At 42.4% G+C, this 23,035-nt stretch overlaps 1 protein-coding gene across 2 annotated transcripts in view; it reads right to left on the reverse strand.

Moving 5' to 3' along the window:
• The window catches only part of LOC145348364 (cytochrome P450 4B1-like), a 40,339-nt gene extending 17,642 nt beyond the window's left edge, over positions 1–22,697 (reverse strand). The window contains exons 1-8 of one of the 2 annotated variants that reach the window (XM_080196571.1): positions 22,524–22,577; positions 18,673–18,817; positions 14,399–14,443; positions 9,602–9,729; positions 7,377–7,501; positions 6,661–6,663; positions 5,992–6,143; positions 3,934–4,040 (exon numbers count right to left, since the gene is read on the reverse strand). In XM_080196571.1, the coding sequence (XP_080052697.1) occupies positions 3,934–4,040; positions 5,992–6,143; positions 6,661–6,663; positions 7,377–7,501; positions 9,602–9,729; positions 14,399–14,443; positions 18,673–18,817; positions 22,524–22,577 (759 nt within the window). Of the gene's footprint in view, positions 1–3,933; positions 4,041–5,991; positions 6,144–6,660; positions 6,664–7,376; positions 7,502–9,601; positions 9,730–14,398; positions 14,444–18,672; positions 18,818–22,523 lie in introns of both variants that reach the window. The other variant, XM_080196570.1, reaches the window with a different exon arrangement.
• Positions 22,698–23,035: the final 338 nt, after the last annotated feature.

The raw sequence follows: 23,035 nt of genomic DNA on the forward strand, positions 1-23,035 counted from the left end.
TTGCGGGGAGCTGATGTTCGGGTATTCTGGAGTGAAGGGGGGCAATTGAGGCCTCCCCCAGAGGGTTGGATGTGGGGGGTGCCCCCAGCAGTGCCACCTTGGCAGTGCCAGCCTCAGCCCTGGCACTGCCCAAGGGGCAAAGTGCCAATGCTTAGGGCGCACGTTGACACTGCTGACTGGATATTGGGCAATGCCAAGGGGGTGGGGCCTAATAGGTTGGGGTGACCTGTGGGGATGGGGGAGGGGAGCACTGCCACCCTGCAATGGGGATCGGCGGAGGGAGGGAGTGAGGCCAGCATTTGGGGCTGGCCTTCGGGGTAGGTGTGGGGGGTGGGCAGACTGCTGGGGGGCATTCTGGGCTACAGCTGGTGGGGGGGCGAGGTTTGGAACTGTTGGTGGTGGGGAGGGAGTGGGGGGAGATTAGGGTTGCCAGATGCGGGGAGGAGGTGTTGGCTGGAGATCGAGGCGGGCCAGGAGAGTTGGGTGGGGGGGAGGTTTGAGGCTGGCCTGGACATATCCGGGAGACCAGGGATCAGACTGTGGGAGGCTCAGGGGGCCAACAATGCGGGGCTCACGGGGTTGGCTAGCAATTGAGCTGGCCTGCAAATGGGAGGCTGGCAGACAGGGGCCACTGTGCATGTGCTGATGTTGGTACAGACAGTTTGGTGCATGCGCAGTGGCCTGCTCAGCGCTACACTGCCAGGTTCTCCAGCAGGAATTAGCCCCACCCACTCGTTTCTACAGTGAATCATGTTCATGTACTCTGCACAGAGTGTGAGAAATTCATTTGAAATTCAAGCTAAAAAATCAAGTGTGATTTACTCCAGTTTTTACATAAGTTCAACACTTAAAATTGTTTTGGGAGAATCACATGCGTGGTACCTCTTTGGAGATGTACACTGCCATTTGAGAAAGGTCAGATGCCTCTTTGAGAGAGGTCAGGTGCTCTCTCAGGACTGTCGAGTTGTCAAATTATTTAAATTCCCAAGCTATTTAAATTTTTGAAAGAGAACATCCAGGCTGCGGTTGAAAAGAATGAGTACTTGCAATTTCACTGTTTTTTGACATAAGGATTAGTTTTGCTTGACTGCTTCCTATGGTCACAACAAGGGCCTATAAGTTTATAATTTGATAGCTCCAAGTGATAGAAAGAGATTAACTGTCTCTGATGGGAGGCTATGAGTACAAACATATGTTTTCATAAAGGATTAAGTACTTGAAGGGATTTAAATGTTACCAAAGAGGTTTAAAAATATTGCAAGGTCTGCCATAGATACAATTTTATTTTATTTCATTTCACCATGCTTCTGGATGTCTGTTCATGGTGGATACTGGATGAGTTAACATAGAAGATGTAAGGGCAAAGTGTGATAGGTGGGGTGGCATGAGTTGGCACTCAATTGACATGGGGCTATAATAGTCTATGGAGGCTATTTGGGGATCATGGGCTGGCATGGGGGGTATAAAGGACTCTGGGGCATAGGTTATGTTGGGACGTTTGATAAAACTGTAAAAATAAGAAAGTCTAGTAATTGGGAATGTATTCTGGAGGCTATGTGTTTAAAGGAAAAACAAGGTTTTATAAAATTGGAAATTCGGAGAAAGAGAGGTTGGCTGAGATATTGTAATTAAGCTTCAGTGTGCTGATTAGTTTAGCAACTGGGAACAAACATTTACCTGTAGCAAGTTGGTAGTAATGGAAGATGGGGGTGAATTTCATATTTATATCTAAAAGCGGAGCTCATGTAATAAAGATAATTGTGAGTAACTTCTGAGGAGGTTAGTTCAGATAAGGGAAGACTACAAGGAAAGACAGTATATCAGAGGCAAATTCACCTCAGCATGGATGCTGTTTGAGATCACAGCCCACATAGCAGGAAGCTGTGTCCCCTCCCAACAACCAATATCTGGAGAAAGCCTGTTTTGAGAAGCCAGTAGTCTCTACTCTAAATCAGAAACAACCCCAAAGGATATAGGTGTTGGTGTGGTAATGATTGCTGGGTTTTGCTTATAGTTAAAAACCTATGAGATGTTTGGGGAAGTTTAGCTTCGAGGTTAAGAAAATGGAATGGTTTGAAACTGGGTAAAATATAATGGATAGCCATTAATGTAGTTAACTGTACTTTAACTGAGTTTCTTGTTGTCTGTTTTACTGTTTAATAAACACTTATTTTGTTTAAAATCACAAAAAAGTCTGGGACACCCTTTACTGGTCTTTATATCTTTTATCACATTACTCCCCAAATTGCAAAATACAGCTGAGAGCAGGCATTCCAAAGTTCCCTTCTGGCTTTTGGAATACCCCAACTCTTAACATCAACTGTGCTCTTAACAAACATGGGAGAGGGGTGCTCATCTGGGATATTAAAAATATAATTCTTTGATTGTATTGGGATTAATGTTTTTAAAAGTACCAGTTAGCGAGGAGAATATAGAATCAGGAGGGGTATTATGAGATTTTAAAGTGGGTGATTGCAAAATAGTTTTGGCAATTGTTAAGATTTGTTTGGGAGTAAAGGATATAACCTTGCAGGATTTGCAAAGTGTAACTAAAGTTAAATAGATGAAATTGGTGGATAAGTTGTAGTTGGGGTCACCTGCAAAGGTAAAGAAAGCAGACATATTTGAAAGTATAGTAAGCATTTGAAATTGCAAGGGATACCTGAGAGATCAAATTCCCCAAAAGTGGAGAGAACCGAATTGCCTAAAATCCAGTTGTAAATGATAACACTTGAATTGGAGGAAAAAGAGAGACCACACCAAAGAGAAATAGAAATGAAGAAACCTGAAATGGAAGAAAAAGAGGAAGAGTTGAAAGATTGCTTGTTTTTTATAGTAACTAGAATGAAATCCCCGGTCACCAAGGCCTTCTCAAAAGCTTGCCTCAGCACCTAGCAGTCCTTGTGGCTGCCTCCGAGCTCTTTCAGGAGACAGCAGGCCTGATTCCTGTTTGTCTCCCCACCCACCATCAGAGCAACAACTGAAGATTGAAGACACTTTCTCTCAAGTTGGGTATGTAGAGTTGCAACTTTCCCAACTTGGAAGCAAAGATTCGGCCCTGAGTTCCTCCTTTCAGCAAGTTGCAGCAGTCAGCTTGTATAATGGGTCATTTATAGTTTATTGGTACAACTTCATAATTTGGAAATAGTGCATTGGAAGAGTGATGCTTGGAGATTAGGAGTGCTGAGCAGGCTTGGGGAACAGCAGGGAGCTCAAGGAGAATTTGGCTCTGTGAGCAAACAAGATATTGAAAAGATGCAATGTTAAAGGGTGGCATGGTGGCGCAGTGGTTAGCACTGCTGCCTTACAGCGCCAGGGACCTGGGTTTGATTCCCAGCTTGGGTCACTGTCTGTGTGGAGTCTGCAGATTCTCCCTGTGTCTATCCGGGTTTCCTTTGGGTGCACCAGTTTCCTCCCACAGTCCAAAGATGTGCATTTTAGGTGGATTGGCCATGCTAAATTGCCCTTGGTGTCAGGGGGAATACCTAGAGTAGATGCATGGAGTTATGCAGATAGGGCCAGTATGGGATTGTGGTCAGTGCAGACTCGATGGGCCGAATGCCCCTTCTACACAGGAAGATTCTATGCTTCGAGATCAAACTTCAGAGACTCCAGGATAAAATACAACAAAATAAAAAAAGACCTGAGAAAGAAAGACTGGATGCCATGTGAAGGAACGTGGCAGTGGTATTAAGTGTTACTTCTGCTATCTCATTGGACTGCAGGCTTGTATTGGAAAAATCTAGTTGTCTCACAGACAAAGTAACACTCTTCTTCCTTATCATTATGTGTAGTAACACGCTGCTCATCTTCTACAATGAAGAGCTACACTGCAGCACAGATAGTTTAGAAAATGGAATGATGATCAGTTTGATTTTTTCCCACTCAGTACAGAAACTATGTTCATATCCACAAATACTTATTGGTACCAACCCTTGAACACAGAAGAATATCCAAGAAGTCACAATGCTTCCTTTGTTTGATTCTTTCCAGTTCTTTCTCATTTTTCAGTGCCTCCTTCCTCTGGCGTATCACCATGTCTGGCAAAAGAATAGTTTAATTTTGATGAATGTTTCAGTTGAAGGCTGCATAGAAGAACCCATCCTAAATTAATAATTTTCTGATGGCAACAGAGAAGGGGAGACAAGTGTGAGTCATTGATCTAAAATCATGTCCTGTTGTTGGCAATATGGTTTAGAATAAAAACCTGCTTAACTTGTGTGTGATACCAAATAGCAGTAAGATTCTGAATTCTAAACTGGGATGAGATAAAGACAATGCTGAGTTGCAGAAAAACTGAGAGAGTGAATTTGACTAATCCCAGAAAATAGGCACAAAAATCTCAATACAAAATTACCCCATGGCTGTTCATTCTGTTTCAGGCAACGTAGTAAATTGATGCTATCTGCTGCTTTAAGTTACTGTTCCATGCAGCCACTGCTGTTCCTTGGCATCAACAGGGGCCCTGATATTTTGAGTGCCTAGCCCTAATTAAAGGCCTGTTCCCCTTGTCCTCACTTTCCATCTCACCAGCCTCCACCCCAAAGGAGTGCCACTTCTGCCAACTCCAGCACGATGTTACCAAGAAACACATCTTCCCTTTGCAACCCCATCCCCCACTCTTTACTTTCAGCATTCCATAGAGACCGCTCCCTCCATGGCACCCTGGTCCACTATTCCATCATACCCAACACCCCATCCTCTTCCATGGCACCCTCCCTTGCAAGTGCAGCAAGTACAACTCTTGCTACTTTTCCCTTCTCACCACTCAAGACAAGAAAACTTTAGCCAAATATTGGAAAGTTCTAAACATGTGTACAAATACACCAATAGCCAGAAGAAATAATATAACAACTAAACCTGTAAGTAATGATCCCGTAAGTATCACTGGTCGGTAGGGGGGTGGTTGGATTATTCAGGTGTTAATGTTAGCTGTATGAGGTATAAGATAAGGTAGGCGGTTGTGGCGGTTGAAAATAACAGCATTGTTGTCAGACTAGTGTTTCACAATTGAAGTATAGTTTTCCTGCACTGCGTGCTACAAGGAGTTGTAGGCGCAGGTATACAAATGCTTTCCCAAAAATGAAGCCTGATCAATGCAGTGCACTGGGATAAGAAATTGTTTGCTCTGGGTGCCACATTGAGAAAGATCAGAAACTAAGGAATATCCCATGGAGCTTCCCCAACATTCTGAACATTTAATTCCCCTGAAATCATATAAAATTGTTGAATTATGAATAATATTCAATCTCTTCAGTAACTGAAATCTAACAATAGGATGGTTGTTCTCTGAAGTCATCCAATATGTTGTGGGTAGGCACTTATGTTTATTATATGCTGACAGTGTGCTGCCCACATATTGGTAAAGGCAGATAAAGAATTACCCCAAAACATGTGTTAAGCTCAAAGCCTGAACAAATGTGAAGAACCAATGGTTTTCTGAGACTCCCTTTACAAAAATGGGATGAACTGAACACTGCTGCACTAGGCCCAACCCTTACAAGCGCCTGCTGGAGCCCACCATAACAAAGGAAAGTTTACAAAGTATTTGGACTGAATGATGAGCTGGGAAGGTCAGGTGGGCTCTTGCCATATTCACTGCAGCTGATTCACTTGCCTTTCTCTAATGCCCCCCCGCCCCCTCCTTCCCCTGATCATCCCCACATCTTTGTCATGTCCCAGTCTCTCCTAACTGCCCCACACCTTCATAAATGTACAGCTCTCTCCTCGCAGCATTCACTGGAGAGCCACTGTCAGGGCTGCAGTGGTTTGACTTTGAAATACTCGTCACTGGCAAGTTGCTTGGAAGCATCCAACGAGACCCAGGGCCATTGGTGCAGTTTCAAGGTTAATGTTTCGAAAGTGTATTAAAATGGAAAGCTGAACAAAGAAATTTTCCATCTCTTCATATTGCTGTTCTTTTTGAATCACACAGCTCAGTATTATAGTTTGGCATTGACCTACTTAGGCAGGCTAGTAATTCCTGCTTACCTGTGTGTTCATGTGCTAGGTTACAGGCTTTCCGGAATCGAATTCCATGAGGGGTGAGATAGTAGACGAGGTCATAATGATGCTGGAATGTTTTAAATCTTTCACTCGCAAGGAATCCAAGTTCATAGACAGCCTGGATATACGAGTTATTACTGGAGAGTGAAAACAGAATTCAGAGAAAAGATCTGTTGAACTTCCATTTGGTCAATTGTTATTGTGACACATCATGACGTTTAAATACTGGCATTTACATTAATGTATCATATTTGAAACATAATTTACTTACTATCATAAATATAGTACAAATAGCGACATCTGGGCTCAGATATTGGCACTTTCGTGTTTAGAGCGTCCTGAGTTTGTGCAAAGTGTTTAATTTTTTTTTTAATTGGTTATTCATTTTGTTACTCTTCTTGGGATCTTGCTGTGTGTAAATTGATTACTATCTTTGCAGTGTGTATTTTTCAAATATAATTGATTGGAGGTGATTTTAAATTGGGTATTAAGGAAAAGCTCTCACAAGGAATATAGATTGGGAAATCCAAAGGTTGAGAAATCATGGGCTGACCTGCACTGCCATTGAAACCACCTGATTATGAGGTTATTCCTCATATGGATGTTACTTCATTCTATCTAAAAAGCCTGTGGTTCATGAGACTTTTCAGAAACCCCCTCCTCACCACAACCTGACTGTCTGATCTATTGCAGGCACCTCATCTGTTCCATTGTCACAATCTTTCACGTCAGGAAATGGATGGCTGAATTTAAATGAACCCTGGAATTAAAAATTAGTGTACCTGATACTTAATCTAGCAAGTGAATTTTGTTGGATCCTTGCATCTACTTCAGCTCCAGGTTGTAATCCATCCCAGAAAAACTCTGTGAATTCTAGGCTAAAATCTAGAGGCGGCACAGTGGCATTGCTGCCTCACAACGCCATGGACCTGGGTTTAATTCTGGCCTCGGGTCACTGTCTGTGTGGAATTTGCATATTCTCCCCATGTCTGTGTGGGTTTCCTCCGAGTGCTCCAGTTTCCTCCCACAGTCCAAAGATGTTCATGTTAGGTTGATTGGCCATGCTAAATTGCCCTTTAGTGTCCGAAGCTGTACGGGTATTTTAATAAAAAACATGAAAATTAAAATAAATAGCTTAATGCCCTTATTAAAATAGCAGAGAGGGATTAGATATCAGCAGGTTAAGTGTTCAGAGAACACTAATTACAAGATTACAAGAAGGAAAGGAACTATTTAGACAGTGGGAGATTAGGAGAGAGGCAGTTAGAGGAAGAGGGAGACTCAGTTTATTTATTTTTTTATCTGTGAACAACAGCTATTAATAAAATAAGTGCATAAAAAGTTACTTTCTAAGATTTTCAAGCTCTTACTTTTCAAGCTGACAATTGCTGTGAAAACTGAAGGCACATTTCAGAATACTATCCAACGTCATAAGGCTGATATGATGGTAGAGCTCCACTGAATTGGAATTTGTGCTGAGGAGCTCCCATTTGTCCTGTGGAAATAGATGTAATTAATTCATAGATCATCCAGAGCTGCATTAACACTGTCATTATAGTCTTATCACAAAATGGCTTCATTTCACACTGGGCGTAATGGCCAAGATTTAATGTGGAGATGATGGCCCACTTACTGGCTGGAAAGTTAGGGACGAGTCTGCCTCTGTTGGCCCTGGAAGCCATGACATATTTTACTGTGTTCAGGTCATGAGTTGCCTGAGGTTGTGGCTTCCACACCCCAGAAGCAGGATCTCCTGTTTCCGAGGCTGGCTGACATTGCTTCAATGCCAGCAGCCATGAGTGGTGGCAACCAAACAGGAGCAGTGATGAAGGCTGGAGAGGCAGGAAAATGGGGAGGGCTCAGTAGAGTCAGTCAGTCAGGCATCAACTAAGAGCAGAGTTGAGGGAGTGAGGAGGGATGGTGGTGATTGGAAGGATGATCAAACAGGGTTGGCCTCATCCTCCTGGGGACCCTTCTCCTGGACAGCCTTCTGTGGGGCACAGGGTTTCCAAATGGGTGGAAACCCCACCCTGAGTCCACAGTCAGGCTGCTTGGATATACCTGGTGACACTGCCACATGACATTCTCCCTTCCAATGTTGATATTTTTACCCTTTAAGGGCTTCCCTTGACCCAAGGGTGGACAGAGGGTCAGGTATAATTGCAGTGAAAGTGCAGCGGCAGTAGACAAGAATCCACACCATCCCACCCAATCTTATGCCCTCCCCTATTTTGCCAGCCTGTTCCTTTGGTGGGGGGATGGAGTGGGAGAGTTGTTGGGGGAACTTAACTCTCCTTATGTGTTTTGCTGTCATACTTGGCTCTAATATATTCCTTTTAAGCACCTTGAGACATTCAGTTATGGAAAAAGTGCTATGTAAATACAAGTTGTTGTTGTAATCCAATCATTCAACTTGCAGGAAAATGTGGCCACCAGAGGGAGCTTCTCAATAGTAAATAAATCGCCTAAAGGAGCTTCAAGGCAGATGCTGTGCTTTAGCCCTAGAAGACACCAAAGTTGGCCACATAGTGATGGCAACAGGTTTAGTTGGCACAAACGTACAATTGTAACTTCAAAACCCTTCTCTCTCTTCTTAATCACAATAGTGCTAAGCTGACTCATTTATAACATGGCCCCTGCTCTCTGGTAGGTCCACTACCAGGAAGGTGAAGCAGACAATAGGGATAGGGAGGATAATGATGATGATAGTAAGGGCGAAGAGGAGGAAGTGCGAGAAAGAAGGAAAGTCATCCCCATTGACTCTACTGAAGATGCTTATGGAGAGACGAGTAACGAGGATGAAGAAGAATTGAAGCCCACCTATGGGTCCGTGGACCTACATTGTAGCCCATGTTCCTCTATCATAAATCTCTCTATAACTCCCTGTTTCACTTGCTTATTTGTTCCCTTGGGGCAGGTGGGGTTGGGGAAGGTGGTGCAAAAATCATCGTTAGTGAGGAAGTAGCAGTGATTGATTCACAGAGTGTAACAGAACGGGAGAGCTGAGGCGTAAATGTGTTTGTTCTACCATTCTCAAAAGGAAGAAGATCGCCTGGCTTCAGATCTTTGAACACAGAACTCATGGCTATTGATCTGAAGTGAAGAATGTCTGAGGAAAATCATATCAACCTGGAGGCTGTAAAGTCAGTTTTTGAGAAAGTACAGCAACTCATAGATGTGACTCTTAACTCTATGGCTCCTACTTCATTTAATTAAAATGAAAATTCAATTTCAAGTTGTGGAAATTGCTCAGGATGTCTCTTGTAAAGTCACTGTAACTTTGGCACAAAAACAAGGCTTCATTCTGCCAAATTTAGGGCAGAGAAATTGGAAAATACACAGTGAAATTTGCCTGGTGGGCATTTTTATGCCGAGCCAAGAAAGAAAAGGCCCAAACTCGTTACACCTAAAAGCCTTTTGAACAAATAAAAAGAGGAAACTTTAATTCTATCTATCTAGGCTGGTTTCAAATATAGGCCTCAGGAGTAAAAGGTCATCATGCTTAGTCATAGCAATAACCAATGTTTTCTACAGAGCACTTTTGTGAGAGCATCACAATCTACGTGTTATAATCAGAAACCTCATAAACACATACCAGCATGATCTTGGTGGACTCTGCAATTTCCTGCACGTACGACTTCAATATATCATAGTGGAATCCAGGTGTCAAGAGTCGTCGATGACGATACCACTTCTGACCGCTGTTTATTAGTAAACCATCACCTGAAATTCAGAGGCTCACTATTAATCACAGAGTTGGTGAGCCTTCCTATGTTTGCCAATGAAATTGTTAGCCTTTTGCTTTGGTTTTGTAAATAGCAGATGGTTAATTTAGAAAAAAAGCAAACATGAATACATTTGGATGAGTTTTTTCATGAGCATATCGAACGGAATGGAACTGAGCCGTTAAATTCAGGAAGATCCCTGATTTGATTCTCTAACTTAGTTGAAATTTGCCAAAGTGACAGTATCATTATTCAGTGGGTCTCAGGGTCCCCCTGAATTCTGATTGCTATAAGAACATAAGAACATAAGAACATAAGAAATAGGAGCAGGAGTAGGCCATCTGGCCCTTCGAGCCTGCCCCGCCATTCAATAAGATCATGGCTGATCTGTCGTGGCTCAGTTCCACTTTCCCGCCCTCTCCCCATAACCCTTAATCCCCTCTCTTATCAAAAACCCATCAACCCGCTTCTTAAAAATATTTAGCGAGGCAGCCTCCACCACTTCAACGGGCAGAGAATTCCAGAGATTCACCACCCTTTGAGTGAAGAAGTTCCTCCTCAACTCCGTTCTGAACCGCCCCCCCTTTATCTTGAGGCTGTGCCCCCTAGTCCTACTGTCTTTTTTGAGCGGGAAGAGTCTTTCCACCTCTATCCTATCCATCCCATTCATCATCTTATACGTCTCAATGAGATCTCCCCTCATTCTTCTAAACTCTAACGAGTACAAGCCTAGTTTATTCAGCCTCTCCTCATAGCTCAACCCCCTCAACTCCGGTATCAGCCTAGTAAACCTCCTCTGCACTCCCTCCAAGGCCAAAATATCCTTGCGCAGGTGCGGCGCCCAAAACTGCACACAGTACTCCAGCTGCGGCCTCACCAGTGCCCTATACAGCTGCAGCAAGACCTCCCTACTTTTATATTCAATCCCCCTCGCTATGAAGGCCAGCATCCCATTCGCCTTCCTGACCACCTGCTGCACCTGCAGGCTGGGTTTTTGCGACTCATGCACAAGGACCCCGAGGTCCCTCTGCACCGTCGCCTGCTGCAGTTTTTCGCCACGTAAGTAATAGTCCTTCCTACCATTCTTCCTACCAAAGTGGACCACCTCACACTTGCCAACATTAAATTCCATTTGCCATTTCCTGGCCCATTCGCCCAGCCTATCTAGATCCTTCTGCAGACTCTCCACACCCTCCGCACAATTTGCCTTTCCCCCAATCTTGGTGTCATCAGCAAATTTCGACACCCTACACTCGGTTCCCTCCTCCAGATCATCTATATAAATGGTAAATAGCTGAGGCCCCAGCACCGACCCCTGGGGCACCCCACTAGTCACCAACCGCCAATCTGAATAGCACCCATTGACCCCCACTCTCTGCCTCCTATTTGACAACCAATCCTCTATCCACGCTAACACCCTACCCCCAACTCCATGTCCTCTGACCTTCTGCAGTAACCTCTTGTGAGGTACCTTATCAAACGCCTTCTGAAAATCCAGAAAGACCACATCCACCGGCTCTCCTCTATCCACCGCCCTAGACACATCCTCATAGAACTCCAGTAAATTTGTCAGACACGACTTCCCTTTAATGAAACCGTGTTGCGTCTGCCCTATCAAGCAATTCCCTTCAAGATGCCTCGCAATTTCCTCCTTAATGACGGATTCTAACATTTTACCTACCACAGACGTTAAACTAACCGGCCTGTAATTCCCCGCCTTTTGCCTGGCACCCTTCTTAAACAACGGCGTAACATTAGCCGTTTTCCAATCCTCCGGCACTTCCCCGGAATCCAGCGACGTCTGGAAAATAACCACCAAGGCATCCACTATCACCTCCGCCATTTCTTTCAGAACCCTCGGATGCATTCCATCCGGTCCTGGGGACTTGTCCACAATCAGCCCCTCCAGTCTGTTGCGCACCACCTCTCTAGTAACAGTAATGTCATTAAGACCCTCCAGTCCTACCACCTTTCCATCGCTAACACCCGGCAAATTATTCACGTCCTCCTCCGTGAAGACAGAAACAAAAAAGTTATTCAAGACCTTAGCCATATCCCCATCCCCTACCACTAGGTCCCCTTTCTCATCCTCTAAGGGACCAACGTTCACCCTAGCCAGCCTCTTCCTTTTTATATATTTATAAAAACTCTTGCTATCCTTTTTTATATTAAGCGCTAGCCCAGCTTCATAGCTTCTTCTACCCTCCTTTATCAACTTTTTTGTCAATCTTTGTTGACATTTAAACCTCTCCCAATCCTCTTCTCGCCCACTGCTCTTAGCTACTCTAAATTCCTCCGCTTTTAATTTAACACTTTCCTTCACCTCCTTCGTTATCCACGGCTTATTACCTCTCTTCCTACTGTCCTTTTTAACCATCGGAATAAATTTCTGCTGAGCACCAAGAAAGATCTCCTTAAAGATCCTCCACTGCTCCTCAGCAGACCTACCTTCCAACGCGCTCCCCCAGTCCACATTCGCCAATTCTTCTCTCATCCTACCATACTCCCCTCTATTCAAACAAAGGACACGTGTCCGGGAACCCACTTTCTCCTCCTCCATCTGCAACAGAAACTCCACCATACAATGATCACTCTCTCCAAGAGGATCCTTCACCTCAAGGTCCCTAATTCTACCCGCCTCATTACATAGCACCAGATCCAAGATAGCTCGCTCCCTCGTCGGCTCCAACACACACTGTTCCAGGAAACTATCCCGGCAGCATTCCAAGAACTCCTCCTCGAGCCCACCTCGTCCAACATGGGTCGACCAATCAATATGCAGATTGAAATCCCCCATAACTACTGCCGTCCCATTCCTGCACGCCGCACTTATTTGCGCGTTAACAGCCCGCCCCACCTCCAGATCATTATTCGGGGGCCTATAGACGACACCCACCAGCGTCTTCCTCCCTTTGCTGTTCCTAATCTCCACCCACAACGATTCCACTTTCTGCTCTTTGGCTCCGATATCATCCCTTGCTACCACCTTGATGCTGTCCTTAATCAGCAGAGCTACGCCACCCCCTCTTTCCTCCTGCCTATCCTTCCTAAACACTTGATAGCCCTGTACATTCATCTCCCAGTCCCTGTCACCTTGCAGCCACGTCTCTGTAATGGCCACCAGATCGTATCCATTTGTGTCGATCTGCGCCACCAGCTCATCCACTTTATTCCGAATGCTTCGTGCATTCAGATAAAGCGCTTTCATCCCAGCCTTCTTCTGGACCCTATTTGCCGTAACGCCACCACTTGGGACATCCTCAGCCTCTTCCCTTACCTGTACCCTATCCTTAACTGTAGACCTCCTAACATCACCTACCCTCGCACCCTCCCCCCCCCTAATTAGTTTAAAGCCCTGTCTATCCAGTGCTATGTTATGGAAAGTGTCACTGCGTGGTTATGGGGAAGGACAGCATTATGTGTGAATCTCATCCCCTTCTCCTGTCTTCTCTCCATAACCCTTGATCCCCTTATTGATCAAGAATCTATCTATCTGTCTTAAAGATACTTATCGATCTGGCCTCCACAGCCCTCTGTGGAAATGAGTTCCGCAGACCCGCCACCCTCTGGCTGAAGAAATCCCTCCTCATCTCAGTTTTAAAGGAGTGTCCCTTCACTCTGAGGTTGTGCCCTCAAGTTCTAGTCTCTCCCACTCGTGGGAACATCCTTTCCATGTCCATTCTATCTAGGTCTTTCAGTATTCTGTAAGTTTCAATTAGATCCCCCGCATCCTTCTAAACTCCATCAAGTATAGACCCAGGCTCTTCAACGCTCTTCATATGACAAACCCTTCACTCCTGGGATCATTCTTGTGAACCTCCTCTGTGAAAACAAATACGTGAAAACAATTGTAAAGGCAGATGATTCAGCGTCTGGCAAACAAAAAACTCAGCGGGCAATTTTCAATCAAGACTAACTAAAAAATGTTATATATTTATTTCAGTACTGTAATGCATGGTGATTCACAAGGAATGCACTTAATCTTATCCAACCAACAGAAACTGATTGAGCAGGGAATTAAAATCAGTTGGGGAAATTTACTATCCAATGTCATGCTCTATTTCAATCAAAGCTGTACTTACCCAATACTAGCATAGTTACACTTTCCAGAAAGTAGCACTGGATAGCAACCTGAGCAGGCAGCAACACTTAAAACCACCTTTTATTAAATATGCAGATTGAGGCTGGACTCAATTTATTATTGCCTTGAGGGGGGGAGTAGGTGTGATTTTCTAGTCAGCTGAAGCTAGTAGGAAGAGGAGCTGGATCACTAATCAATGCTACTTCCTGACAGATTTGGGTAGACAACTGACCAGGGCAGGCAGATGAGCATCAATCTCCCAGGCCTCATGCTGCTGAGATCAAAGGATTTTCTCTTGGATGCCACGCACCTGATTCCTACTCCAGTGAAAATTGCAGCTACAATATAGCACATCAATTAAATAATGTAGTGTGAGTGGTGCTGAAATAGAACAGAACCACAAAAATATGGAATGGGAGGAAAATACTTCTCAAAATATGCAAGCTGTGCTACCTAATCAGAAATGAAAAGAATTTTTCTGTGTCATTTATTGCATAAAAATACTCAACACAACTGCTGTAATTGCATGTTAACACAATGTTCCACATAATGTACTGATGTGGTGAATAGGGCTTAGAATACATACCGATCCAAGGAAGCATAAACCGGTAGACCACATCATCTTTTGGTTCTGTAAAGTATGTACATTTATATATAAGACTTAGCAGTAAATAATCACAATCCAAGTTAAATAACTTGTTAATTTCTGCATTATTCATTCTCTCTATAAGAAGAATCATTTGTCTCACTATAAAACCATAAGACTTAGGAGCAGAAGTAGGCCATTTGGCCCACCGAGTTTACTCCACCATTCAATGCGATCAAAGCTGATCCGATATAATCCTCAACTCCATTTTCCCACCTTTTCCCCAAAACCCTTGATTATCTTACTGATTAAAAATCTGCCTATCTCAACCTTAGATATACTTAACCAGTATGACCCAGCTTCTACAGATCTCTACAGTAAAGAATTCCACAGATTCACTACCATCTGAAAGAAGAAACCCCTCTTCATCTTGAATGGGAAATCCCTCAGTCTGAGATTATGCTCCCTGGTGTTTGATTCCTCCACAAGGGGAAACAATCTCTTGGCATCTACCCCTGTCAAGCCCCCTGAGTCTCAATATGGTCAACTCTCATTCTTCTGAACACAAATGATTACTGGTCCAACATATTTAACCTCTCCGCATAAGAAAATCCCTCCATACCCAAGATCAAACTCGTGAACCTTCACTGGACTGCCTTAAATAACAGGATATATTTCCCTAGATAAGGGGAACAAAACTGTTCGCAGTATTCCAGGTGTGGACAAAATATTGGCTTGTATACTTTTAGCAAGATTTTCCTATTTTTATATGCCATTCCTTCTGAAACAAAAGCCAACATTTGACTTTCCAATTACCTGCTGAAATTGCAGACTCGATTTTATAATTTATGCACGAGGACCCCCAAATCCCTCTGTACTGCAGTTTTCTGTGGTCTTTCTCCATTTAATAAATATTCAGGTCCCTTATTCTTCCTGCCAAACTTCACATTTTTCTACATTATATTCCAACTGCCAGGTTCTTACCCACACACCTAACCTGCCTACATCCCTCTGTCTACTCTTTGTGTCATCCTCACCACTTGCATTCCCGCATATTTTTGTGTCATCCTTAATCCTTGGCAATAGTACATTCACTTCCCTCACCCAAGTCATTAATATATTGTAGATAATTGTGGCCCCAGCCCTGATCCATGTGGCTCTCCAGTGGTTACAGATTTCCATCTTGAAAATGCACCTCTTATCCTGATTCTCTGTCTTATATCAGATAACCAATCCTCTATCCCTGTTAATATATTACCCCCAATACCATAGGCTCTTATCTTATTAAATAGCCTTTTATGCAGTACCTTATTGAATGTTTTTTGTCAATCCAAGTATATTACTTTTACTGGTTCCCCTTTATCTATCCTGCTCGTTACCTCCTCAAATAATTCCAATAAATTTGTCAGGCATGATTTCGCCTTCATGAGGCCATGCTGACTCGGCTTGATTATATTATGCATTTCTAAATGCTCTGCTATTGCATCCTTCTCAATGGACTCTAACATTTTCCCAATTAAAGAAGTTAAGCTAACTGACTGAGAGTTACTTGCTTTTTGTCTGTCTCCTTTTCTGAATAAAGGCATTAGATTGACAGTTTTCCAATCCGCTGGGACTTTTCCAGAATTTAAGGATTCTCCTTGGAAGATTACTATCAGTTCATCCACTATCTCTGTAGCTACTTACTTTAATATTCAAAGGTGCAACCCATCAGGTCTAGGGCTCTTACTAGTCTTTAGCCACATTAGCTTCGTTAGTACATTTTCCCTAGCGATTGTTATTGTATTTATTTTTATTGTATTTATTTTTGCCCCTTGATTATTTAGAAATTTTGGAACGTTATTAGTGTCTTCCACCGTGAAGGCTGATACAAAGCAATTGTTTAACTCCTCTGCCATTTCTGATTCCCCATTACTATGACCCAAGTCTCATTTTCTAAGGGGCATCTGTTCGCTTTGGCTTCTCTCTTTCTTTTTATATATTTAAAGAAGCTTTTACTATCCGTTTTTATATTACTTACAAGTTTACCCTCATAGCTTATCTTTTCCCTCTTCATCATTTTGAATAATTTCTCCATTGAAAACAATTTCAGCCAAATAAGCTTCTTGATCAATTAAAACTCAAACAACTGTAAACAATCCTTATTATCTTCCTCTAAGTTCTCTCCAATGAATAATACTATGTTCATGGTAGAATGCCTAATGCCACACATATTTGTGAGCTGATCCCTCAGCTGGGCACTCCCATTGTACAGCCGAAATCCCAGGGATAAGGATAATGAAATTGCAGACCAGCAAATCCAGATTTTTCATCCCTAGGAATATAGAAGCAGTAGGAGACCATTCAGCCCCTCAAACTTGCTTTTCCATTCAACTAGATCATGGCTGTTGGCCTATATCGATGTCATTTTCCCTTTGATGCCATTAGTTTCTAGAAACCTGTCTCTCTCTGTCATTAAACATATTCAATGGTTGAGCTTCCACAACCTGCTCGGGTAAAGAATTCCAAAGATTCACTACCCTCCAAGTGAAGAAATTCCTCCTCGTCTCAGCCCAAATGGCTTGTCTCATTTAACATAATGAATGTAAAAACGGGTTATGGTCACAAAGTTCCTGAATAGTGCTCCCTGTGACAACCATTCAAATCAGGAACATCTTACTGGATTATCAATCTATGGTTTCAACAATAGCTTTTACAGAGTAAAAATCACCTGATTTGATTTACAATCAAAGTAGCCCAGTACTGACTAAGCTTGTTGATATTGCATCACTTTGATTTGATATTTTCACTGAATAGCCAATAAATTGCCCAAAATTACTTCCCATATTTGCTAATGGACACCCTTTCATCCTGTAAAGGTTTTGTATCCTGCTTCAAAGTGTGTAGTCTTATATTTTCCTACAATGAAATCCATTTTGTATCCACTAATTCATGTGCTTAATGGATCATTTTGCATTCTGTTATCTATCTTTTCATCAGCAGCTGTTGACTGACACCAGCAACTTTTAAACATTGCAGATAATGTGCTGCCTTTTGCATCTTTTGTGAATTGTCAGAGATTGTTGAGGTAGCTGATCCCTTGAAGGTGAATAACTCCAGCTATCTAATCCTCCTTTCCCTGGGGGCAAAGATTTTTGGAATGAGAGTTTATTTTGTATTTTGTCTTTATGTGAAATTTAGTTTAATGGGGTAGAGTCAGGCAAGCAAACAAAAAACAGAAGAGGAATATGGATAGCAGAGTGGATTACGTGAAAAGGGATGGCAGGATAAGACTGGACAGGAAATTAATAAGGAAATAATTGTTCAAAATAAGGAAACAAATAGTTACTATTTATAAGGAGATGAATAGAAAGTTCCAGAGAGGAAAATATATATTTGTGTATCTTTCAAAGAATCAGCATAGGCACCATGTGCAAAATGGTTTTCTGCACTGTATGATTCTGATTCTCTGTATATCTATTATATATGATACATGAACTAAAAGAGAGAGAAATAAACTGGAAAGGAATTTGCATACATTTAGGAGTTTTGGAGATGATAGAAGGGAATGAAATGAAATTTGAAGATGAGAACATGATTGAAGAATGGTAGGTGGTAATTTTTGACCAATTAGAGGTTGCCCTTAGTGATATGATCACTGAAACCTAAATCAAAGCTCACATTTCACTGTTAAAGTTACCCCAGAAAATTCTATTTCCTTTTCTTTTACTAAGTACACGCTCCTCCCTTCATCTGTTCAAGATATGTATAGACATCCCTCTGGGAGGCTCATCTAACAGTTCTTTTGAATAGAGTCCAATGAAAAGCTTATTACCTGATCTGTATTCTTTTTCCCACTCCTGGCCTGTATCTCTTTGCATTCCATCAAAACTATTACAGTCATTGCTCTTGAGAATTTTACATTGGGAGTATGCATATATCTATTTTACAACAATTAGAACCATGGGCTGATTTGATTTGACCTGTTTCCCTTCTAAGTATCAGTAAAAATCATTCAGCCAAGAGACAACTCTACAATGTTACTACAGATGTTAGAAGTTTCCATAAGGTATAGACATTTTTAATTCCACATATTAAAGTGGCAATATTGCTTTTAGGATATTGTTAGGGCCTTTCACTTTGTGTTAACAAACCATTGTTGAACCATCAAAATAACCTTGTTTCTCTTGCAGAATATAACACACTACCTGTTGGATAAAATGGCAAACTGCTTTATCAATTCATATTAACATCTACAACTCATTTATACTGAGAAAAAATCTATATTTTTTTACCTGAAGTTGCAAGTAATGCCTTAGCATAGTCAGGGTGGTATATAACTAAGTATGCTGTAAATGGACCGATCCACACCCGGTGGCCATATGGATAGTGCTTTGCCCATACCACATTCTTGTCTAAATCTGTCCCATCTTGAGCAAACTGCAATTAAATTCAACAAGGTGAAATACAACGTTGACAAATTTGGAAGAATTTACCTCTGGCGCCTGTATCAATCTTGACATACTCAGAATTAGTAATTAAGGCAAAAGGCTCAAAGCAGTGAGGTTTAATACAAGAATACTCTTCATCAGTGAAAGCGAACAAGATCTGCAGTCTGAAATCATTCAAAAAGAGGGTGAGATCTTTATGTCAGTTTTCACTCCTAAGGGCACTTATTTATAGTGGCTTAACTCTGTGAATTTCAATAGTTTTCTAGCATATTACACAGGTGACAATTCTTCACAAGTAACCCTGTTACAGGTTATTCAAGCATGATAGGCATCACATTCAAGCATGATCCATTTTTCAGTTCCAGCTCATACATTTTCCAGCAGGCAGCCCCAGATATTCAGGAAGGATCATGAATCATTTATTCTTCTTTCTCCCAGGAGTTCCTTGCCTGTATATCTTGGTTCTACAACTGTCAGCACAGTTACCAACAGAAGTCGCTGTAATCTGTTCATTGGCCCAAATTTTGCAATTGTAATAAAAATGAAAAGTGTTGGTGTTTGCCACCGTCATTTTGTGAAAAATCACAGCCACTCCTGGCATTAGTATATGTGCAGTTAAATGCTGAAAATTTGTTTTCAGTGATTCTCCATACATCCGCAGAAGGGAGTTAAAGACTAATATGAATGTGAGAGGTGTAAATTTCCACTTTTACTTTACTTTGCATTCTACAAAAACCTTGAAATGGTGACACCTTGTTTAATGAGCTGTAACTGGTTTTAACAGTGTAATAAGTCAAAATTACTGAACAATCTTACTGGCCATGTAAAATAATTTTATATTTGCACAAGACAAAATCTCAAAATGTCAGTGATAAGGTTTACGGATGGGATTCTCCCAAAAAAATCCTAAGTGCCGAATTTGTGTAAAAATGGGGGTAAATCCTGTTGTTTGTTCCAGTGGGATTTTCAAAGTCAATCTCCCACTCTGAGCACTGCAATGTGGAAGAGCGTAAATCACGAGATAAATCTGTGGGCAGGACCTATTCCCACTGGCGAGGCTGGCAGTGTGGCGCTGAGCGGGCCACTGTGCATGCACCGATCTGCTAGCGCTGAGTTTGACACATGCGTGGTAGACCCGCACAGCTGGCTTCCAGATCATTGGCCAAATCGACCGCTGGTCAGCACAGCAACTTTGCAATACTGCCCCCCTGATAACCACAGCCCACTCACTGGCTCTGGGCCAACCTTATATTCCCCTCTCTCTCCCCCCCTCATCCCCCCCACCCCACTTGCAGCCTGGGCCACCTCTAATCCCCCTCCTGGCAGCACAGACCCTGTCCCCGGCAGTTCTGACGTGATCCCCTCTCTGCCCTGCCAAGTCCCGGCCATCCCCCAGCAGGCCAGCTGTCATCGCTGACCTCTCTCCCCTTGTTGCTGATCCCAACTGCAGAGGGACCCCCATTCCAACCGATCGCTCCCCACTGGCCTCACCCCCATAGGAACCCTGCTTGGCACTGCCTGGTGCCAGTGCCAAGGGTCAAGCTGGCAGTGTCCAGGTGGTACCATCTTGTCCCTGACCTTCTGGGGGCCTCAATCATGCAGATCCGCATCATACAAATCACTTGACCTTTATGGACAGCTTTCATTAAGGTCAGTAATGAGGACCTTTATCATGGACCATGCGAGCCATCATTATTAACAATGGTAATATTTCTGATTATATTTATTCCGCATAATATTCTGCAAAATCTAATATCGTTGAGTTAATTGAATCTTTATTAAAAAAATGCACAATTGAAGTGTTGAGCATAACAAGAGCCATTATCAAGGATAATGTGCACCCATATCTGCGCACATTGAGATCTCGGTTTTGTTGGGCAAGTTCTTCATGCATTTTTTGCTAACATGTTTAAAGCTCAAGATTCTCTCGAGTGCTAGCATGACAATCTATCATTAATACTTTTAGAGTTCAGGTGGGTAGACAAAGGCAGTTTCAGAATAAATTTTGGAAAGGCATAAAATTAGGGGGATTTCATTGTAACTACATTGCAGTGTTAATGTAAGCCTTGTGATTAATAAATAAACTTTATTTACTTTATTTATTAAATTATTCAAGGATAGCTCAGTAGAGAAGGGGAGGGTGAGAGAGCATTTACAGAACATGAGAGGGCGTATAGAGTAAGGTATGTAAGAGAGGCAGAGGTCTCTGAGATGGGGAAGCAATGGGTGGAATCTTATGAGACACCAAGGAGGCAGGCTGGACCAGGAGGAAACTGAAAACTTCAATTTGGGCCACGCTTCCTCCACTGGTGAACTTGCTAGGTGGATAGGTGGACAATAGGAGCAGCTATTCACCCGACAAGAAAATCTGCATCCATGGCTCAATTCAATCTACTGTAGGGATTCCCCTCTGCCCTCATTGATTTTTAATTTTGCTGCAAGTCTCTGAGGATGCCTCCATGTTAAGGTACTCTTGCACTCTTCCTTGTTGCATGAGAATACCCACTTCCCCTGGTAAGGCTGCCTACCTTCCAAAGCTGCAGTTCCTCTGATTCAACCTGCAACCTTAGGAATCCGTCAAAAATATCTCACAGGCAGGTGAGACATGGGAAAATATTTTCAAAAGTGATAAAATTTCACCCAGTGCCTCAAAGGACAAGGTGAGACAGGTGGTGGAGGAGGAGCATTGAGAACAAGCCAGCGCCGAGCTCATAGAGCAAGGTAAATCAGAAATCAAACAATGTCGCATGGTGGCACAGTGGTTAGCACTGATGCCTCACAGTGCCAGGGACCTGGGTTTGATTCTTGGCTTGGGTCACTATCTGTGAAGTTTGCATGTTTTGCCTGGGTGTTCTGGCTTCCTCCCGCAGTCCAAAGATGCGCAGGTTAGGTTGATTGGCCATGCTAAATTAACCCTGGTTTCCGGGGATTAGCAGGGTAAATATAAGATTTAAAGTTTATTTATTACTGTCACAAGTAGACTTACATTGACACTGCAATGAAGTTACTATGAAAATCCCCTAGCTGCCGCACTTTGGCACCTGTTCACGTACACTGAGGGAGAATTTAGCATGGCCAATGTACCTAACATGTCTTTCAGATGATTATATGTGCATCATATAATGATTCACGTTTGATCTAAAATGAATTTGTTATAATGCAACCATTCAGCAACGGCAGTCTCTAATAAACATAAACAAGTTGAATAAACAGCTGATCGGCTGTTTTGGTGATATTGGTTGAGGAGAAAAAGAGGAGCAGCAAGAGGAGGAGTTTACAGAGGGTTTTCTCCACAATTTCTGAACATGTATTCTCAGTGTTCAATGAAATCTACTGAAAGTAAGAATTCATAAAATTGAGTAAAATCATTCATCTCAAAGAAAGGTAAGGTGTGTGGCAATACAGTGCTGCTTAAGTACTGTACTGGAATACGAGCCTCAAAGGTTGATATTCAAAACTGTGTTAACTGGAGAGTGTTACTGGCTGAACTGAGCTGTCTTAGCAATATATGATGGTAGGGAAGAGAGACAAGTCATCTCTTTTTCTCCTACATATGATTGAACTGTGGTTCGAAGCAACAGCAAAAGTCAATAAATGAACAAAATCACTGCTGAAAATTTTGGCTATTGTTGAGAAAGAGAGTTGTCTAAGTACAAGGCAATGACAATTGACTGAGTGATTGATTTCAAACATACCTCAAGAGCATGCCCATATAGCCAGTGCTCTGGGGGTCCAGGAAACGGCTTCATTGCTGCCATCAACTTCCATCTCTTGCGAAAAAGGTTCAATATTTTGATCAGAATAAATCCTATACAAGTAAGAACTGTGAGTTGAAAAAGCTGATTTAGGTCTATAGTATACGAGACCATGTTCTACAATTGTGTGAAGTTTGAGCAAAGGCAGTCTTCAGTGAAGTGTCAAAACACCTGCAGGTCTGGAGTCCCAAATGAGGAGAATTGACTCTGAATCTGCCTTTTAAGAACCACGCCTCCAGCGTAAAACAAATTCTGATAGCCAATCTACTGCACATACTCCAATTCTGAAACCTATTTTTTTTTCTTCCACAGTGGTTTCACAAGTCAGCAATTCACCTGTAATCTGGATATCTTTTTGTCATTGATTTTCTATTATAATTAAATATTGTGAAATCTCCAGCTGAAACGAGAGCTTACTATTGTGGAGTGAAGCACTCACATATATCACAAGA

The sequence above is a fragment of the Carcharhinus amblyrhynchos genome, chromosome 9 (genome assembly GCF_965287045.1).
Source record: "Carcharhinus amblyrhynchos chromosome 9, sCarAmb.v2.hapA, whole genome shotgun sequence".
NCBI classification, from domain to species: Eukaryota; Metazoa; Chordata; class Chondrichthyes; order Carcharhiniformes; family Carcharhinidae; genus Carcharhinus; species Carcharhinus amblyrhynchos.